Below are 20357 nucleotides of genomic sequence, written 5' to 3'. Positions count from 1 at the left end.
GATTGAAGCGTTTTGTGCACGGGTTCTGTATCGGTTTAATATGACTTTTTCACATGCCGCCGGCAGGAATTTCCACCGCTGCAAAATAAGACCCGGCACCAGCGGGGCCACATCTAATACGGCGCTTTTTGGATAAACAGTGCGCGGTGCATCAAGGGAGCGAGCGCACGACCCTCCCCGTGCGGCTGCGAGTTCTCCGCCGATAAAAAGTCATGTGCCGCCAGCAACGTACACCGCGAAAGGGCAAGGCCAGGCAGCCGCATACATGCGGCCAGATTTTTCGTTCGCTTTCCCAACCTGACCCGCCGCGGTGGCTCAGTGGCTAAGGCGTTGTGCTGCTGAGCACGAGGTCGCGGGTTCGATTCCCGGCCGCGGCGGCCGCTTTTCTGATGGAGGCGAAAAGCAAAAACGCCCGTGTGTACGAGATTTCGGCGCACGTTAAAGATCCCCAGGTGGTCAAAATTAATCCGGAGCCCTCCACTACGGCGCGCCTCATCGCCTGCGTTGCGTCGGCGCGTTAAACCCCCACAATCAATCAATCAATCAAGCTTTCCCAACCTTGCGCGGAGTGCGGCATTCATGGTGTCAACAAAGCTTGCCCGTAGCAGACGACAGTCTGAGCAGCGCAATAGCGGAAGTACGTCACCGCTGCGGAGCGCAGCATCATGGGAGGCAAGGCTCTCGCGCCGTCAACAGCGGACAGTAAGTCGAAAGGAGGAGGAAACGCGGAGAGACGATAATGCGCGGTTTTTGATTTACGATTTCTCAGCTAATACTCATCGCTTTAACAAAATTCTTGCGGGAGGAGATTGCAAATACATTGCTTTATTTGGGTACATGTACATTCATGCATCGGCGGAAGGTATTTCAGGACCCCTTTAAGTTTCAGCCCCGTAGGTGGGTACCGGTAGCGTCACTAAATAAAGGTATTATCAGATAATGAATGGCAGCCTACCATTGTCGCTGAAGATGAAAATGTACAGCAGCTTCGTCTTACTGGTACCTAGCGTCACTAAATAACCTAAATATCACGTTGTGCCGACCGACCAATGAAAATCCTGGCGGCACATAACATTGAGAGAAAAGTGCCGATAATCTAAAAGCCTTTATTTAGTGACGCTGGATACCGGTAAGACGCAGCTGCTGTACTTTCATCTTCAGCAACAATGGTAGGCTGCCATTCATTATCTGATAATGCCTGCCGAATGTACTCCACCCCATTCTTATCCTCCCAATTATCTATGCCTCATGGTTGGGATTCGGGGTCACTACTTGGCATAAGTAGATATATTTGCTTACCACTTTCTCAAAGCGCTGTGCTCTCCCAAGGCCACTGAGCATTACTTTCTTTTTCTGCATATTAATTTTAAGGCCCACGACTCCACTCTGTTTGTCCGGTGCAATAATCATGCTTTGCAATTCAGCCCCTGCGTTACTTAGCAAGGCAACGTCGCCAGCAAATCTGAGGTATTCTCTATTAACCCTTACCCTTACACCCACCTATTCCCAGTCTAATGTTCTGAATACCTCCTGTAAGCATGCTGCGAATAACATTGGAGATTGTGTCTCCTTGTCTGACCAAAGCGACAAGCAAAACGATGGGGGGCAGTGCCGATCGCTTTGCGCCCTTGATAGTGATTTTCTTGGCTGAACTCTTCCTTATTCACCACCTCAAAGCGCCCTGTCCTAGAACACATGCATTTGTATGCCGCTACCGTGTCATTTCAAAACGATGGACTCTCGTTTCAGAGAATTGGGCCCCAGTTGGCCTTTAAATCTTCTCCTCAATTCACACAACCATAGTTTGCCAGTCTTACCTGCACTCCGTAGCGAAACTTGTTTGTGCCATTCCATCACTTACCCCATGCAGGCCCCACAGCAAGCACAGACAACACCCGACAAGCATCTCAGTGAAATAAACATTTTATTACACACACTGCCACCTCTGAACATTCCAGATCTTCAGATGAGTCAAATGAGTTATCCACAAAAGTGTGCAAATACACACACACACACGAGAACAATTACGCAAGGTGAAAACCTGTATCACCATGCTTGTGCAGCCTGCAATATTTCCGCCCAATCTTTATGTAATATTCCCCATAACACGTGCTCTTGCACACCTCTCCGCCTCCTCTAAACTACCAGCCTGTCACAACCTTCAATGACTATGGGCACGCCCACGCACAACACAACAGCCTGTACAGAATATCTCTACATCCTTGCACGTGCAGTGCCCGACTCTACAAACAGTGGGTACACAAGCCCAGAAGATAGAGGAGACGGGCTGTGAAACTGGTGTGCGATTGTTTAACATGTGCCGCCAACAACACTTCAACAAGTAACAAGCACACCAGCCAGAGACTAGACACACAGGAAAAAAAAGAAAAGAAAGCAAGTTGAGGCTGCTGACAAAATCCAGTGTGGTTACATAAAAAAAATCCCAATTCACAAGTGGGGGTAGGTGAAATTCATGATAAAAAAAAAAAAAAAAAAACCAGCTCCTATAAATGCACATGCTACACATTCCAGCTTTTGTTTTTTTTTACTTTTTTCAAATCTTGCCTTAGCCTTGTGACACTGGTGTAGCAGCAGCAAGGCGAGGGTGGGGGCCGACATTTTCTGAAAAGCAAAGGCACACCCCGTAAGCTCCACAAGAACTCGAAACTTTGCAGGCATGCCTCACAGCAACCCACACATTGCCTTTGCGCCTGTACCCTTAGACTACCCTAGACCTCACCAGGTGATGAGGATAGCCACAGTGAGCCGGCCAAAGGATACAACCTACATGCCTTCATTACACTTCTGTCACACGACCCAGTAAAAAAAGCAAGAGGCTGCCTAATGACAGATCAGTTTATGTGATATCATAATGAGAAGCATAGATGCTGAAGAAGAGAAACGTCCGAGGTCTACCCCCATGCAGCCAAGGAGTGAGCTTAGCTTTCATGTGCCCTGCAAAAGCGGTCAGTTTAACTGCATTACAACATATCTCCATTTTTCAAGATTGGGTCCTGCTTCAGTGGTGTCTTTTCGCTACGTTATACTATATGTAAAAAAAAAAAAAAAAAAAAAGAAAGCTAAAAAACAATTGATCTTTGCTCAACTTTATGGCCTCGCACAGTAACTGCATTTAGGCTCATTTTTACGGAAGCTGACAAACCACTCTGCTGCCAATGTGTCAAGGCGGGCTAGGCGTTTCATTTTTAAATGTTTAGTGGAGCTTGTAGTTGGTCATGTAATGCTACACCGACATTCCATATAGTGGTCCAATCCAACTTGCTTTTTTCATTGCTTAGCAGAGCTTCTTGTTGCTTAAAGGGACGGACAAACGATTTTTGTCGAGTATATATTCTCTATCCCAAATGAAAGGGCAAAACTTAAAGCACCTTGACGAGAAACGGTTTTGCTGATAACGCCCTAGAACTTCTTAAATAGAAATTTTTAGATCTGGGAGCCGTATGTGTCCCTCCCAAAAAACATGCAGGCAACCATGACATAGAGTAGCTCGGCAACATACTTTTGTATGCGAAATGAAAAACGATATTCAAAAACTTGTCCCCAGCTAAAAAAGTTTGAATCGCAGGCTTTCCTGTTCCGTTATGTGTTTTTTAATGCCCATGATTCTGGGCATGGTGGCTCAGTTAGCCACACTGAGAGCCACCCAGCGACGGCAGGGCTTTAGAATTTTCAAAATAATGTTCAGAAATACATATACAATTTAACCTTGTACAAAAGCTGCCAGGTTTGCAGGTCACGTGACAGGGACACATATTGATTGATTGTAGGGTTTAACGCGCCGACGCAACGCAGGCGATGAGGCGCGCCGTAGTGGAGGGCTCCGGATTAATTTTGACCACCTGGGGATCTTTAACGTGCGCCGAAATCTCGTGCACACGGGCGTTTTTGCTTTTCGCCTCCATCAGAAAAGTGGCCACCGCGGCCGGGAATCGAACCCGCGACCTCGTGCTCAGCAGCGCAACGCCTTAGCCACTGAGCCACCGCGGCGGGTCAGGGACACATATTGTAGTGCCAAGTTTCGACACTACGAACTGCCACTCTTCCGATTTCAGGAAGTTTGCTGCCAAATTAAAATTATTTCTGCCGATTTGTTTAGAAATCGCTTGTGGTTACCGGGCTATATAAAATGCTGGCTTTCATATGAGCTAGAGAACATATAAGAGACAAAAATCGATTGTCTGTCCCTTTAAATAATGCTACACTTACATTGCTGCCGGGTGCTCAAACTTGCTGCTAGCGATGATCTTTTACACCTCTAGCATCAAACAGTGCCAGAAAACACATTTTTATGCAAACAGCTTTCTTCAAACTATACGTGAAGGTTAAATATACAAATATGTCTGGTTTTCACATTCACGAGTATTGAGGTTACCAAAAAACACCGTGAGCCCTTGGGAAATCCAATGAGCATAGTTCCTTTAACAAACCTGAAAAACCACATGTTAGATTTGCTTTTGCATGGCTGTTAATATTGAGAAAATCATTGCAAATTCTGTGGGGAGTTTCAACAGGAGCTTACTGCTCAATGAAAAGATTCGCAGTACGAAAGGAATCAAGAGTGTAGAAAGCGTTTACAGAAAGTCATACAGGGCTGTTCCCTTAACAGACTTTTCCAGTTCACCCAAAATCCTAAAAGAAACTGGATGAAGAACATTTTGCAAGCATCCGTCAGCTACATGTAGCACCAATATGCACTGCATTTGAAGCCGCCTATCATTTGGGTGGCTCCAAATGCTCGAGAAAGCAAATTCACCCTAGCTTAAAGCAGTTTTCTCATGTTCCTGCCACCATTCCGCATTAGCTTGCTTCTGATCGGCTATTAAAATGAAAGCATAGTAATTCATCTGTTCTTTAAAAGGGACACTGAAGGCAAATAGCAAGCGGGACTCAGACGAAAGTTCAACTACCCCAAGCCCTCTCAGCGTTTATTCGGTGGCGAAAGCTGCTTTCATTGCCGAGAAATTCGTAACTGAAAGACACATTTTATTCCTCGCGCCATTTCAAGTGATGTTAACGTTTGCTGGAAGCAGGTGAGACAGCGGTGTGGTCTAGCAGAAAAACTAACACCTACCGAGCAAACCATCGCGGCCGCAGGAGCCACTGGTCGCGCACTCGGCGCGTGCGACAAAGCAGCCTGCCCATTCCATACTTCCATTGACTGCCCCTCTCTGTGCGTCAATCTTGGTGCGTACGGGACGTGTTAAACAATCTGAATGTGCCACGTGGCCGCTTATTTTATCTACAAAACGTCTAGCGGACAGCCCAACTGCAGCGAGAACCATAGAGTTTCTCACTAACTCACCTAGAGTGGAATCTCGCGCTAGCGTCAACGTGATTCGGCGAAGGCGGCCTCCATGAGTGCCGCCATAGTGTGTAGTTCGGCCGGAAGTTCGGCGTGGCATGGCCGGCAACGACTTTGTGGCTACGCAAATTGAGTTTTTGTTTAAAAAGTTGCTGCCAAAAGTGCCGCTGTTAACAAATTTTACTTTGTATAAAATGCTGTGTTCTAGTGCTTAAATTAAGAACTGAATTTGAGGGTTAGAAAGAAAAACAAAACAAGAGTCCTGCATATGGCTCACGCTGCCAGATACAGCGGCCGTTCCCGGATATATTTTTAAATTATTACATACTCCGAACTGGATGAGGTTTTCTTTGGTTTCTTGTAATATTAAGCTGATCAAAATATTTAGGTTTTCCTAAACTGTGTTCTTGATTCCTGTCAACACAGTATCATTATCGTATGCTACGCGTTTTGGCAGGCGAAGCAGGTGCAACTTAGAGACGCAAGAGTGATGCAATCGCGTCGTATTTATTTGCTTTGTCCAGGCAGATATAAATAAACTTAGAGGCGGAGCTTATTACCTCAAAAAAGTCTTCAAGCACGCGCGAAAGCATTATGAAATTTCATGAATGCGTTAAATGGCAAATAAATACTAGCTTGTCGAGTAGCTATGTATGTTGCCTCATTGCGCCTGGCCAAGGCAGTGCATGCTTCAAGAAGTAAACGCAGCAGCAACAACGAGCGATGCGAAAATCGTAACTGAATGTGTGCAGAAAACAGATAGTGTGGCTTAGACGTGTATACGTAGATGTAGCTTATTTTGTGGCTGTAGTGTGGGCGGCGGTGGCGACGGCGGCAAGCGGTATATAACAGGCCGCTGGGACCCTCGCTCGCTTTTTGCTGGCCAGAAGCAGCCCACAAGCGAGCGGCAGCGGTGATACAGTGGACTGCAGCCACGAGCGACGACGACAGAGGACATTGGCGGCAGTGTATTAATTTTTTTTCGCTTCTTGCTGTCACCCAGTGCACTCTGCTGTTGTACCTTTTGAGTTACGCTTTCGGCGTTGCTTGCCGCCGTCACTGCATGTGGCCACCCCTTCATCTTAAAAAACTCGCCGCAAACACGAGCACATGCGTTAAGTGCTAATCACGCTGTTATTTAGTCATATCTGTGGTAGCCATTGAAGCCAGAAAGTGGCATCCAAAAAACGGAAAAGCATACCGAAGACAGAACTAACAAGCACTTCCGAGCCGAGAAGCCTCATCCATAGCTCTTTGTACTAGCCACTTGCTGCCAATCCGATTCGCACACTACCCACAATTCCCATGTCGGCGTGCGATCGCAGCGACACTTTCCGCTCTAGGTGATATTGAGAAACTCTATGGCGAGAACGATGGCAAGGGCATTTTTTTTTTTAATTTGCATTCTAGTTAAGGATAGTTGGGTTTTAGTCGCTTCAATGCACTAGGGTTAACAACGCAACCACATGTTTGATTTGTAACAGTGTGCAATGCTAAATTTTTTTCCGTTGTAATATGGTAATGGATATTGCGCCATCTGCTGAACGTTTTGCGAACCGAGTTGCCTGCTAGCCCATCTGCCAGAAGTGTGCCTAGAGCTTTTACGAGTGCCCAAACCACTCCTAACAAACGTCTTTGCGCCAATACGAAATGAAAAACGTGCATACCATGATACAAATATCATTTTACCTAAGCACGCACCGTAGTTCACAATGCTCACATGCCCCGAATCGAAAGACCTGGTTTAATGCACACATTTTATTCAACTTCAAGACAATCAATAAATGGTTTCGAACAAACACATCGCCATGGCATGCGCTTTGAGCCGGAAGCCGAAAATAACAGGCGATCGATTGCCTCCTGTTCGTTGTAAGGGTAGCACTCGCTTCTTGCGATTTACGGGTGTGAACTTCGCTGCACTTCGCTCCGGTGCAGCCAAGAGGGCTTTTAAAAAAAGTTTGCGCACTCTACATGCCCGGTGCAGGGTTGAATTGCTGCTAGTGATAATTCCAACACAGTAAGCACAGTTCCAGCTGCAGGAGCACACCATTGAATTTCATTGCTAAGCGAACGCGACCACAACACACACACAACTTCGGCCGCCGCCGGCCTGGGTGCAAAACTTCATTCGGGCCAACAGCGCTACGAGCGGGAGCAAAAAACTTGTTCTATCAGACGCAGATTACCTGTCCACCGAAGAGCAGAACTGTGAAAGGCTGTGGAGCTATTTGCCATTAAGATGTAAACAAGGAGATAACAGGCGCGACTTCACCGAACCTGCAATAACCATCGCAACCACCAGCTTGCAAATGTCGGCATGGCTTGAATTATACCTGTATATTTACAATTGTTTATAACTTCAAAAGTGAACGTGAAATGAAAGATTTTACGTTTTTTTGAGTTGTGCACTCTTATTCTCTTATTCTGTTGTTTGCCACGTGACTCTTGGCACATCCGCTCAGTTGCCGTTCACGTCATCTCTGATGGGTGGCTGATAGCTTTATTTTTTATTATTTATGCAATTATTTTCAAGGTACTGACCCAGAGACTGGTATATCCATTTTCTGCGGATGCCAATCTATCTATTCAGACCAACTTTGGTGCTGTTTTCAGTGTCCCTTTTAAAGGCCAACTGCACTCGAGTTTCACCTCGACCAAGTTTATTTTTAATGTGTAGTAAGTACCCCCAAATCAGCTGGGACACGAGTGGTAGCCCCATGAAACGCCTTTTTAATCGGTCAGACCACGCTGCACCTGCCGGTGGATCGCGTAAATAGCCATGACGTGCCTGTGACACTCCAGCCGATGGGGGCTTCTTCCTCTGGCCATGGCCACGCAGCTGGAGAACCGGTCGAGCTCTGCTGCGAACGCTTCACCGATTTGCTGCCCCGTGCTAGCGTAGAGCTTGCGCACAGGCTTGCTCCCAGGCTGCTGACCATCCGGCCACTCGCTGGACGGCTGCAACGTTGCTTCAGTGGCTGCGCGCTTCTCGATTTCGGTTTCAAAATCGCAGATTTTTGCTGACCGCTTGCGGCGTCCACGCACGTATTTCAGCTGTTGTATTTTGCATGCTCCCCCCCACCCTTTTTTTTTCAAGCAGACTACACAGGAATAGTGTTTTCAACAGGTCGAATTTTGAGTGCAGTTGGCTTTTAAGTGAGGACCCCGCAAGAACACCTCATCAATTTAACATTACAATTAATGAAAATCAAGGTTAGCCATTGGCCTTATGAACAAAAAAATTCCAGACCTACTAGGTGCAGGAAGCTGAATTTTTCTGCAAATTTATTGGCTTCTAGCACAATACAGCCAAGGTCCTGCAACAAGTTGAACCCTCAGGCCTGCAACAAATAATGTGACCTGACCACAACTTCACATGCAGGCATGAACCTAGCCATTGCCTTTATTTTTCTGGGGCAGAAAAACAAAGACACCAGGTGGTGAGGGGGAAGAAAGGGCGAGGACCACCAAGGCTTGCCTTCTTTCGTGCCCGGAATGTGAAGCCGGGGAATCACGAGTCCCCTTTCTCCTTGGCAGCTTCGTTCCTCTTCTTCACCTGCTCGTACAGGCTCTGCAGCCGCTTCAGCAGTGACTCGTACTGGAACGTGCCCCTCTTCTCGCCAAACGGATCCTGGGAAAGGGCAGGCACGCGCAAGACGAGAACGCCAACTTCATTCACCTTTCCAACAGAAAGAGCCAACATGTTTCACCAGTCTGGCCGGTGGTCTGCTCCATGCGACGCTATTGGTAGAGAAAGACCATGAAGAGAAAGGGGTGCAACGCAGCCCCAATAAGCAATACTTTGGCCATAAACACTGCATACACAGTATGGACTGCTTATGGACAGCTGTGGGAGCTGCGAAAGAATGTGCAAACCAAGTTATGGATACAACCTACTTCTCACACCTTTTTTACTTACTGTCATTTAAACAAACCTCACTTCACAACACAGGCAAGTTTCGTCTCTCCACCTCCCACTGTTGCACGGCTTTTAAAAATCACGAACGTGGCTTTAACTCCATTTTGTTGTTTTGAGGGAGCGTGTTTGCAATTTCTCGGCATTGCGAAGAGCAGATGCCATAGCAGCAGATGATTGGCTAAGATGACTAAAGGCTGGTTCACACTTGCGACGAAAGCGAGCGAAAGCGATGGGAATTCTGTCACTTCGATGCGCGGCAACAAAAATTGGTCCCCACCATTTGACAAAAACGATCGTTGCGCAACAGAGTGACGGAATTCCCATTGCTTTTGCTCGCTTTCGTCACAAGTGCGAACGGGCCTTAACCTGACAGCCAAAATTTGGGCTGCCAAGCAGGAGTGGAGACGAGGCCTTCAGTGGCATGTCCCTATCCCTACCAACAAACACCACGAATGTGTTCCTTGCAGATACAAACCAGGATAATGCCAAAATAAAAGGCAAGTGCTGTGCCACGTGCCTTTTTATTCACAGGTTGTCGATCGGAATCGCAGATGAGTGTGCCCCAAGCAGCACTACACAACACGTCGGTACGTCTCAGTGGCCCCAGGCTCGATTCCACCTCAATGGCAGGCCATGGTCTGCTCAGGGGTGCAACAGCCAAACAGATATGGAGCAATTTTTGGAGCAAAAAATCTGTTTTAGAGCAAGCTATGGCAAGAATATGCCTCCATTTTGGAACACCAAATCCCAAATTTTGAGCAGTTTAATTGAAAAGATGTGCCAACAATTTCAGCTCGAGGGCATTTGTTGACATGGCAAACAATGACAGCGTGGATGGGGCTAGTTGTGCCCAGTTTACACATTCAACACCAGCACCAGTGTAGTCGGGAGAGGAGAGGCGAAAGGAGTGTCAGGCTACTCACGTTCATGGCCGAGCCATTCAGGTGCAGCTGAGACTTGACCACGTTCTCGTACATGTTGTAGAACTCGGGAAAGGAGTTCAGGATCACCTCCCTGCGTGTTGGGAGGAGGAGGACACGCCGTGAGCACACTCGGGGGGAGGGCATCCCACGAGACCCAGTACCTGAGGGGCGCTGGACAATTAGAGCTGCCCAGGAGACAGGCCTCCACCATGTTGCACACAGCCACCCGGATGGTCTCGTGCTGGATGATGTCATTGTAGCGGCCAACCTCACCCGGCCACCGCTCCTGCACAAAGACAAAATGCACCACCGTGTTCAGCTTAAGAGGACCAGCCTTTGGTAACTCCCTCAGCTCCATTCCGGCCACCTAAGAATCCCAGAAAACAATATCCGTATCTGGATATTACTGCGCTGATAACAGAGTTATCAGCACATTAACAGCATGTCAGTGTTCGAGTGATAAAATCAACCGGAATTAGAGGCTCCACCGCAATCGCCCAATCATGTTTCTTGGCAGTGGCTCTGGTAAGCGGCCACCAACTGCACAAATAAGATTCTATGATGTCATACAAAAATCGCTGTAAAGTCACCCGGGAGTTCCCACTGCTACAAATGTTCTTTTATATCTGGATTCTTCCCTCGAAGTTTGCAATAAACTTGGTATCATTGTTATAGGGTCGAAGAAATCTTTAGAATAAACAAAACTCGTATTTTGTCTTCATGGCCCCTTTAAACGGGACTTGAAGACAAAATACGAGTTTGGTTTGTGAGAAATTTTCCCTCATTGGAATAACACTAAGATCACATTTAATGCAACACTCTTCTCAAATAAGCCGTATAGTAACAAGGAAAAACAACGCCTCACCAGCCACTTGCCACACCGAACCTACGACATGTTGCAGTCGATTTATGCGACTGGCTGAAGCCAACAATCAAACGCAAATTAAATAGGGATTATAAGGTAGCAAAACAAACTGTATGCACTTGAAATTTAGTGCATATTCCTTTTATTACAGGAAGAATGGTGGGGTATACAACGGGAGTTCCAAATGAACACGTAACCATACACACACCACGTACGGGGCGGGCTACCGGTGACTAAAGCTACAAAACACCACTGTCCTGCGGACAGTTTTCGGACATGCCATCAGCAAATTTGCATGATTGACACTGCAATTTACACACTGCTGTTAGCAAGGCACCCAACGTTGCACCCAATGTTTCACGAAGCAACTAATTATACACAGTAAGAAAATATGGCACGTCCTGGTCTTATCAAAACTAAACTGGGCATAGAAACAGTGGTCAGTGGAGCTAAGACCCTGAAAGAGCTTTCAGGGGCTTTAGGCAGAACGCACTGCTGCACTCCCTAGAAGAGCCGACGGTAACCCAAGCGTGTGTGGCAATGCCTCGGGCAGCTCCTGTTGGATTGCAGCGTTCTGATGCTGCACGAGTCACCACACCAACTCTGTTTCAGGTACCTCTCTTTCAATACATAATGCTAATATCACAGTGGAAGAGTAATTTCTGGGCTTTAATTTTTAAAGCTCTCAGCGAATAATGAATTATTTACCATTAAACAACCGCTGACGGTACTGTAAAGCACCAAATCCTTGTAGTAAAACAATGCAGTGTGTTGTCTACACAGCCACTTTAAAGGGGCCATGCAGTCAAAATACTAGATTGTTTTATTTCAAAGATTTCGTGTTTCGACACGAAATCTTTGAAATTTATGTTTATTTCAAAGATTTCGACAGCAACAATGACTCTATGCATGTTTCTTCCTCTGTACCCTGTCTTTACTCAGGTTAATCCTTTCTGTGCACATGGAAGCGCGCTGTTATGCTATCCACTCGCCGAAACAGCAGTATCTAGGCACGCCTACTGCTATAGTCATGGCTGGATCCGTTGCAGTGGAACCTCACCAGAACTGCAGTAGTTCAAGGCACAAACTACTACACAGAAAAAAATACTTGGGGTTCAACCACTCGAAACACCACTGGGAGTTGGATATAGAAAAACTGACCTGGAATCATTCTGTTTGCCTACCATTGCTATGTAACAGGAACTTCAGTGGAATCTGATAGACGGCCCCCAATACACAAGAGAAAATATGCAGTGCAAATTAAATGTAAATCTGCAACCTCGCATAGAAGAGGGTAAGCCAGCCCGCAATGTCCCATACAGGGCTCAGGATTTTCTTAGGCCAGTTTCACTTCGCAAAAAAAGCACACCCACGACATCGTAAGAAGGCAAGCTGGAAGCAGCTTGGCAAAGGAATCCAACAATAAACTGATCTGCAAAGAAGCCTTATAATGTATCTTTTCACTCTAGGCCCACCAGGAACTAGGGCACTGAACTTTGCAGCTCATACTAAATTAAAAAAAAAAAAAAAAAAAACTAAGCTTAACACAGGATATTAAAGGAGCCATTAAGACAACGCACAAGTTTGTTTTATTCGAAATATTTCGTGTTTTATAGTGCCTCCAGCACTTGTCCGGATACAAACGATGCTTTATTCACTGAGAAATTAATCAATTTAGGTTAAAATTTTGATTTTTTCGCTAAATCGTGTGTTTTCGTGGTCTGCAATGACATCACGGGAACCGACTGCTCTGCAGCCTAGGGTGCCTTTATTCACGCGTCCGCCATAGAGGGTGTAGACACATATATGCTGGCGCTGCCATTTTGGGTCTCTCGCTCGCCGCCGAAGCAAGTCATTGTATCAAAACCGTGCTAAAATTATCGGCGCAACGCGGTTTACCAGCGAAGTTTGAATCATCTTATCCGTTTCGCGTTGCTGGGTCTCGTGGGAAACGAAAAGAACAACGCGTTGAGCACGTTGACCCAATTGCGGCGGCACGGGACCATTCAAAGGGTGTCTCCACCTTGTACGGCGGCGCTGGCATCAAGGTACCCTACGGCGACGTTCGCGTGTTTGTTTACGTTATTGAAGCTATATTGCGCCACCACACCGTGGCAAGCCGTATTTCAACCCGACTTGTTTTTGTTCTGGGAGAAAAAAATCGTCTCGTGGAACATATTCCTCGCTTGAATAATATGGTCATGTAAGACACCGTTGCTTGGGCCAATTGGCCAGTGTCGTCTGAGACAACCCCAAAGTCCCGCAGTGCTGTGCAGCTAAACCGAGCATAGTGCGTGCAGTACCAACAGCAATATGCATCAGTACTTCTATGTTTACTGTGCTTTCGTAACTTCCACTGTTTGTCCCACCATTTTTATTGCTTTAAAAGGAACGTGCCCTAAATTTAAGCACAAATAGCTCGTTCTGCAAGCTTATAAGCTCAGCCTAATTTGCATTTGCTTTTGCCGGCCTCCGCCAACCACAGAGCAGGATGGTATGACATCATAGGTTCTGTTGCGGGAAGCGAGCTAGTGGGTTGCATGGCCATTCCCTTTTTTTCCTAATTATACAGATTATTTGAGCGAAGTTTACGTTAAAACTGGTGTCAGTATGATTCTAACGAGGCTGTCTTTTGAATGAACCAAACTTGTGTTTTGTCTTCATGGCTCCTTTAAGCACACCCCAATGAAGGAAGAAAACTAAACCTAACATAGGATATTAGGCACACTATAATGGAGGACAAAAAATAATTGCGACTGAAAAAGGCCGGCTCTTGTCGCATAGTGGCCATGCACCAAATAACGTATAAGTCAGAATATACAAGATTTTTTACGATAAAATTTGTGGTAGTCACCCCTCGACTTACACACCGGTCACAGGCTTAATACTAGTTGTCATCTGGCAAACAAGTAGAAGACAGTTCGCGGGCGCGAGAGAGGGTATTGGGCCCAAACACTGAACTGAAGTGCTCAGCAAATGCATCGGCAAGGCCATCAGGCTCATATAAACCGCAAAAGCACCGTTGCAACTGACATCAATTGGTTGCGCCGCCATCTTTGTTTTGTTTCTTCTCCCGCTGTCAATAAGTGTGTGCATGCTATTTTGTTCATGCTCAAGACAAGTTCAGGCACTTAGCGCCAGTTCACCGCAGCGTTTAATGAAAACGTTACAAGTGTGCCCAAGCCAATGGCATCATGTCCAACTAGTGCCATTTCGACGAAAAAAGTGCATGCTAATGGCACAATCTGAAGGGGCAGCTCTCGGCATGCAACATTCGGAAGAGCTTGTTTCAGGGATGCTGTGCTCTGCACTTGAAACTGAAGGACTTGTCGATGGTGAATTTTGTCCACGAGCATCCTTCAACGTCTCTATGAATGGATGGCCGGCGACAACCCCAAGACGCCTGCCGGCCTCCTGCAAGGCCGTCTCTTGCGACAGTCTGCCCATGGGTGTCCCATGCTTTGCGCTTGCTTCCTGTTGACATGGTCTTGTTAGCGTTTAAGGAGTGCTCCACAAGCAGCTCTCCGAACTGCGCTGAGAACGACTTGCTGCTTGGAAGACAGCCAGACAGAGGCAGTCGTTTGACAAGATTTCAGATGGCTCTAATGAGTAACGTTAGACAAAACAAGTGCTTCTAGTTTCAATAAAGCGAAGTTGTGTTCCTAATTTTTTTCCCCATTTTTCGGCTGCAAGGTAAGGGGTCGACCTATATTCCGACTTATACGGTAGCAATGCTTCCAAGCATTGTGAGTGCACTTGATAAGATTGGTATCACACAACCATTTCATTAGATCCTTACAACGCTTATTTCCAGCATTTTACCACAATCCTTATTCACCACAATTGATCTGTTGGCTTGGCCCACACTGGAAATGAACAGTAGGGGGAACACACCGTTTCAAAGCCAGGCTCGTTGTAGTAGGGATTCTCATTCATTAGCGACTGAATGGAAATCAGCACACTCCCGATGCACTGCGCAGGGCTCCAGGCTGGTCCAACCCAGGTGCTGCCAGGGAAAAAGAATGCCACAGAAACTTCAGGTTTCAACGCAAGCCTCATATCACAAAGGTTGCCCCATGTAGGGCTCAAGATTTCTCAGGACAAAATAGAACTTTCTCATTTTACACAAGTTATCTTCGCATTCTGCCTTTTATGAGAAATATTACTGGCGTGGTCTGGGACTGTGGTACCAGAACATCGTAACCACCAAATATCTATCGATGGGTGAACTATAATGTGACGTCGGCACAGAAAAGCAGCGCAACCACCAATGCAACCCATTTTCCCCCCCTTTTTATCAGTGAAAGCCTCCCATCAAGGTATTAAAAACTGCTTGTGCACTCAGATTTTTCATCATTACTCAAAAGAGTCTCTAGCCCCTAGCACGTTGGCATTCTGCTTCCCGCCACACAAATGGCTATTCGAAATTAGACCTGACTAACATGCTAACTGGCATTAACTGGAACACTTAAAGCTGGATAACGCTTTGTTTGAATTGAAAGATTGCTAACAGCTTATTGGGCGTTATTTCCCCCACCAAGCAATGCTTTACTTGCCTGAAAATGACGAAAGCTTAAATTTATCCTTTCCCTTCCACTGCCAATGTTTCTCGCCACGTAAATGTGAGTGCTCCACAAATCATAAGCGAGGAGGCAGCTGCAAAATGGTGCAAGGTGCACTATTAAATTTTCAGAAGGCTCAGGTATAGTTCCTTTCAGAAAAGCTTGCACAGTAGCTCCACCAGTCGACAGTGCTGCTGCGAGAGCCAGTGAAGCAACCCAGACGAGCGGCAGTTGTTCCTTACCCAAGGATGCTGAGGCACACCTTCCCGTTGCTGTACAGGTTGGGGTTGAAGCGGACCCGACCCTGGTCCGTGGTCATCAGGCGCACCCGCGGTGGCTGGATCGGGTAGTCTGGCGGACACTTGAGCAGGAAGTGGAAGAATCCGCCCTCGTACGGTGTGTCGAACGGGCCCAGCACCAGGGCGTGGATCTGCGCAACATTGCCATTCTATTTATACTGCAGGGGGCACAAGATGCCGCTCACCTATGAGGTGCGCTCTAGTGAGGGCTCCGGATTAATTTTGACCGCCTGGGGGTCTTTACCATACACCGAAATCTCAACATGCAGACGTTTCCCCTCTCTGCCTCCATCAGAAAAGCAGCCACTGCAAGCAAGAATTGAATCTGCATCCTTGAGCTCAGCAGCACAGTGCCTTAGCCACTGAGCCATCGCACCGCAGCAAAGGGTTGTAAAGTTCTAAATCCAGCTGTATTCAAGAGCACGTTGGAACACCCAGAGAGGTTAAGAAGGCACTGAGGTGGGATTAAGGACTACAAATAACTGCAGAGGTTGGCTTCACAGACAAGCTATAAGGCAACATACCAATAAGAGTAATTTCATTTTAAGGGGAGAAAGCTTTCAGTCTGTAACAATTGATAAAGATCATCCATTATGCCCCTTGCAACATTGGGGAAACTAGTATTTTATTATTAGCTGGGCTCTTGAAATCCTTTGTACTATACGTCTACAAATGTTGTAGTAATCTTAGCATTGTTTGAGTATTTTTCGGTCACACCGAATACGTATGACAAAAAAAAAGTAAATTTTCATTGCTTTTTACACCCTTGTAAGCTTTCTCGTGACTTCTGACTGGCCCAGCAATGGCACACCGTTTTCTTAGGTATCAGAAGTCAAATGCACACAATTCATGCAAAAATCAACATGCTGATGTCCAGAAACTTGCTTAAGACAGTCACTTAGTAGGACAAGCACGTGCACAAAGAAAAAAGTGCTCACTGGGTACTGCAGAAGTTACCCGAGACAAGTACTTGAAATAAGCAGAACCTAAAATTAAGAACTGTTCATTTTGCAAGTTAGAAAAGCTTCCTGAGAAAGTCCTTTATAATTTGTATGCTAACCAACCAAATATAGGGGAAATACCAAAGGTGGAGTAAGTTTCTGCAAAGGAGTATTTGACATGGGTTCAAATCCTGGACTAGGAGGAATTTTTTTTTATTTTCAACTGCGAAGGTTTTAAAAAGCTGAATAGGTTTCCTTTGCAGCCGTATGGCTGCAAATTTTTCTTGGATGTCAAATTTTTCTTCATTTTACATGCTATGAAAGCAGTGAAGCAGGACTAGACTCAAAATGGACCATTTCTATGTTTGTGGCGGCCCCAATCAGCCATCCCGAAAGTATGCATACCTTAGTTATGTTGTTCTCTTCAGGTGCAATGAACACTCCTGGTGGCGGCTGGGCATAAATATCCATGATGTCGCTGCAGAATACAAACAATGCTTCATCAATTTCTTGAAGTGGTGGCTTCTAGCACAGTAGGTGCTAGAAGGGCCATAAAAATGCAGTCAAACTGGACTGAAACAGTAGTAGTAAGAATATTTTAACATAGCAAAGTCACCTAAGGTCAAAATATGTTACTTGCGGGTGATTTCAGACAAGATCGAACGAAGTGTGGCTAATCAACCTCTTCAATTTGCTTGAAAATTGTTTAGGGCGCCCGTCTATGGGCTGAGCTGCGTCGCCGTCGTGCTGCGCCAGGCCCTTCCACCGGGCCAAGGATTGCAAGAAGGCAAGAAGACTCGCATGTCGGAATTGAAAAGGACTCTACATACACATCATTGTGCGATCGATCCCAAATGGAAACGACCAACACCAGAAAAACTGACTGTGTCCACATCGACAGCCATGTCACAGACGTCCCAGAAAACGATTTTTGGGTGGACAGTTCCTGGAGACGCGAAACGTACCTCACCAATCATAGAATCAGAAGCAGTGCCAAGCTCGCACATATCAACTGAAGGACCACTGTTTGAGCAGGAAAAGGCCTCCTTGTTTTGCAGAGGAGGCCTGCATGTTTTGCAGACAAGGGGGAACTGTGATTGGCTTCCTATTAAGATGTCACTTCAAGAGTTGAGGAGGAAGTCCCGGTGAAACTGTTACTGCATTTTTTTTTCCTATTTGCCGATATCAAGCAACAAAATGGGAATGCATTGTTTATCAAGGTTCCACAGTTATAAGTACCCACACAACACATTTTTTTAAATCTCTTCACGACCCCTTTAAGTATTTTTTGTAACGTTTAGGCTCAAAGTTTGAGCAAAATTGCGCTCTGAGCCAAATTTGACATTTTATTTCGAAAAATGTTTATTTTTGACAGCAGCAAACCTTTTAAGACTATGTACAACTAGGCATAAATTGTAAAATTTACGAATTTTTCTTTATAAGTGTTTCTGTACCTAGACGGGGCTAAAGTTCGCTGAGGCGCACTGGCATGTAGCGAGGGGGGTTTACCTTGTCGTTCTCCAAAATTTTTTAGTTAGACTTCAAGAGGTCGACCAGCCACACTTGACTCGATCTTATCTGAAATCCTCCTTGTGGCCTTTGCATGCCTGAATTACATTACTAAAATATTCCCGTTAGGGCATGATATGCTTAAAAGGGCAGTACAAGGGTGTGTAAGGCCCACGATACAAAATGTCAAAATGGTGATGACGACAATAACAATAATATCGCATGAAAGGTTCAGATCCTCACTCCTGAGGCATGTGAAGTTACACTTCAGAAGTGGGCATTTCAGGTGAAAGAAGAGACCACTTTTCACTCAAGTTGTCAGGGTCTAATGAAGTGCTTGAGTTAGGCCATGATTTGTTCTTACGGGTGTAATTCTTTCATGCAGTACAATGGGCTCCAATGCAATGAAAGAAAACAGACACAAAACAACAAAAAGGGGTATGAACGGAACATTGGATCAGACTGATTAGGGCAAAGAACAGAAGCTATATATTATAATACTTTGCAGCAATTGCACCTAATTCTGTCTGCTTTAAAATTCAATGAAGTGCATGCCTTTAATATGCCACTGTGACCATCGTTAAAAAATACAATACTTGCAGTATTCGTTTTTTTTTTTTTTTTTGTAGCACAGTATGGCACAATAAAGAACAGGACAAAAGGGGAGATGAAGAGTCACAGTGCTTTATCCTGCGTGTTTCATCTTACTTATTTCCCAGTTTTTTTTTTTTTTGCGCGCTTTATGTGACAACCTGCCCAACTTTCTAAAATATGAGTGCATTTCTCGCTTTGGTCATTACCACCATCATGCCAAACACATTTAATGCCTTTGCGTTTTGGCGTGTAGCCCGAACCACCTAAATAATGTCATTCAGTTTCTTAAGGCTTTAAGCACTTAATGTCATTTTTCGAACAAGTGTGGCAAGGGTATGAGTTGAGCGGTACTCCTTAAATAAAAAATGACGTTACAGCGAATGGCATTACATTTTTGCGTGTAGCAGCGAATTAATGGCATTAAAACTGAAGTCATTAAGCACTTAATGTCATTTTCCGTGTACGTGAGGCACGGGTATTACTCAACCCTCGTCAAGACTGGGCCACCGCACAAGAACAGAATCGAACTGGTCAATACAAAAGAAATCGTGCGGGATGTATACAAACTAACGACCGTCATGTTTAGGGTGATCTAAAGAAGTCAATTTGAATCAGAGGGTGAAAAGAGAAAAACCACTGCACTGTGCTGTAACACAAGGCAAGTGTCAGTGGGTGCTGCGTTCGGGATTGCCGCGCGAACGCAATCAAGAACAGATAGGACGCAGCGCTCTGTCTTGCATGCAGAACGCAAGCAAAATACGACAAAGCACACAGTCCTGCCCTTTTTTGCTAACCCGTTTTTTTTTTTCGATAATTTTTCGTGCAAAACCACAAGTTGCGTTTATTGGCAGTAACCGGACGTACTTGATCTGCGTACCTTGCATACATGCATGCACGCAATGCGTGCTTTGCAAGCCGTTGTACTGGCTGGTTAAGCGGACCAGCCTACTCTGTAGACAGCGATTGAACGCGAAGCAATTATTAAATATTTTATGCGACAGCTCGAAGTTCGCAGGACGTGCGTAAAGGTTCCAACAATCGCAATGCATCTGCCAGCTGGAGACTGGAAGCGCAGGACAAGGCCATGCAAAAACAAACAAAGAACGCGGAAACGGAGGCCGTCAATACCGTCTTGCCCTGTGCAGACTTTGCGGGGATGGCTCTTCGTGCTCGTACGAAATTGGGTCCCAGAAGTTCGGGCTCGCCACTTTCTTAACCTTTTCTTTTTGTTCCTCCATCCCGTGGTGTCTTAGGGACGGGTCTACGCAGTTAAATGATCTCAAACACGAGACCCATACACTCCATCAAACGCGTGCCATCTTGCGCGGCCCCCTTTTTCTTTGGCTATCGGCTACTGAACCGACCCTGCCTTGACTCTAATTTCAATTTTGTCTTCAGACCATGCTTCAAAAAAAAAGAAAA

General features: G+C 45.8%; 1 protein-coding gene across 1 annotated transcript; it reads right to left on the bottom strand.

The window, feature by feature from the left end:
- Nucleotides 1-1907: 1907 nt before the first annotated feature.
- Nucleotides 1908-20294, bottom strand: LOC144178235 (ubiquitin-conjugating enzyme E2 Z-like). The gene is made up of 8 exons (XM_077705935.1): nucleotides 20064-20294; nucleotides 17238-17310; nucleotides 15835-16022; nucleotides 14925-15036; nucleotides 10327-10451; nucleotides 10166-10256; nucleotides 8802-8954; nucleotides 1908-2622 (listed from the first exon to the last, which is right to left on the bottom strand). Exons 1-7 carry the CDS (start codon nucleotides 20171-20173, stop codon nucleotides 8835-8837), a joined length of 819 nt encoding a protein of 272 aa, XP_077562061.1. The 5' UTR covers nucleotides 20174-20294; the 3' UTR covers nucleotides 1908-2622; nucleotides 8802-8834.
- Between the last annotated feature and the right edge of the window lie 63 nt (nucleotides 20295-20357).

Source organism: Haemaphysalis longicornis, unplaced genomic scaffold (genome assembly GCF_048455015.1).
Source record: "Haemaphysalis longicornis isolate Haplotype H1 unplaced genomic scaffold, Haemaphysalis longicornis Haplotype H1 scaffold_4, whole genome shotgun sequence".
Taxonomy (NCBI): Eukaryota; Metazoa; Arthropoda; class Arachnida; order Ixodida; family Ixodidae; genus Haemaphysalis; species Haemaphysalis longicornis.
Note: the sequence above shows the minus strand (reverse complement) of the source record. Positions and strands in the feature narration are given on the sequence as shown.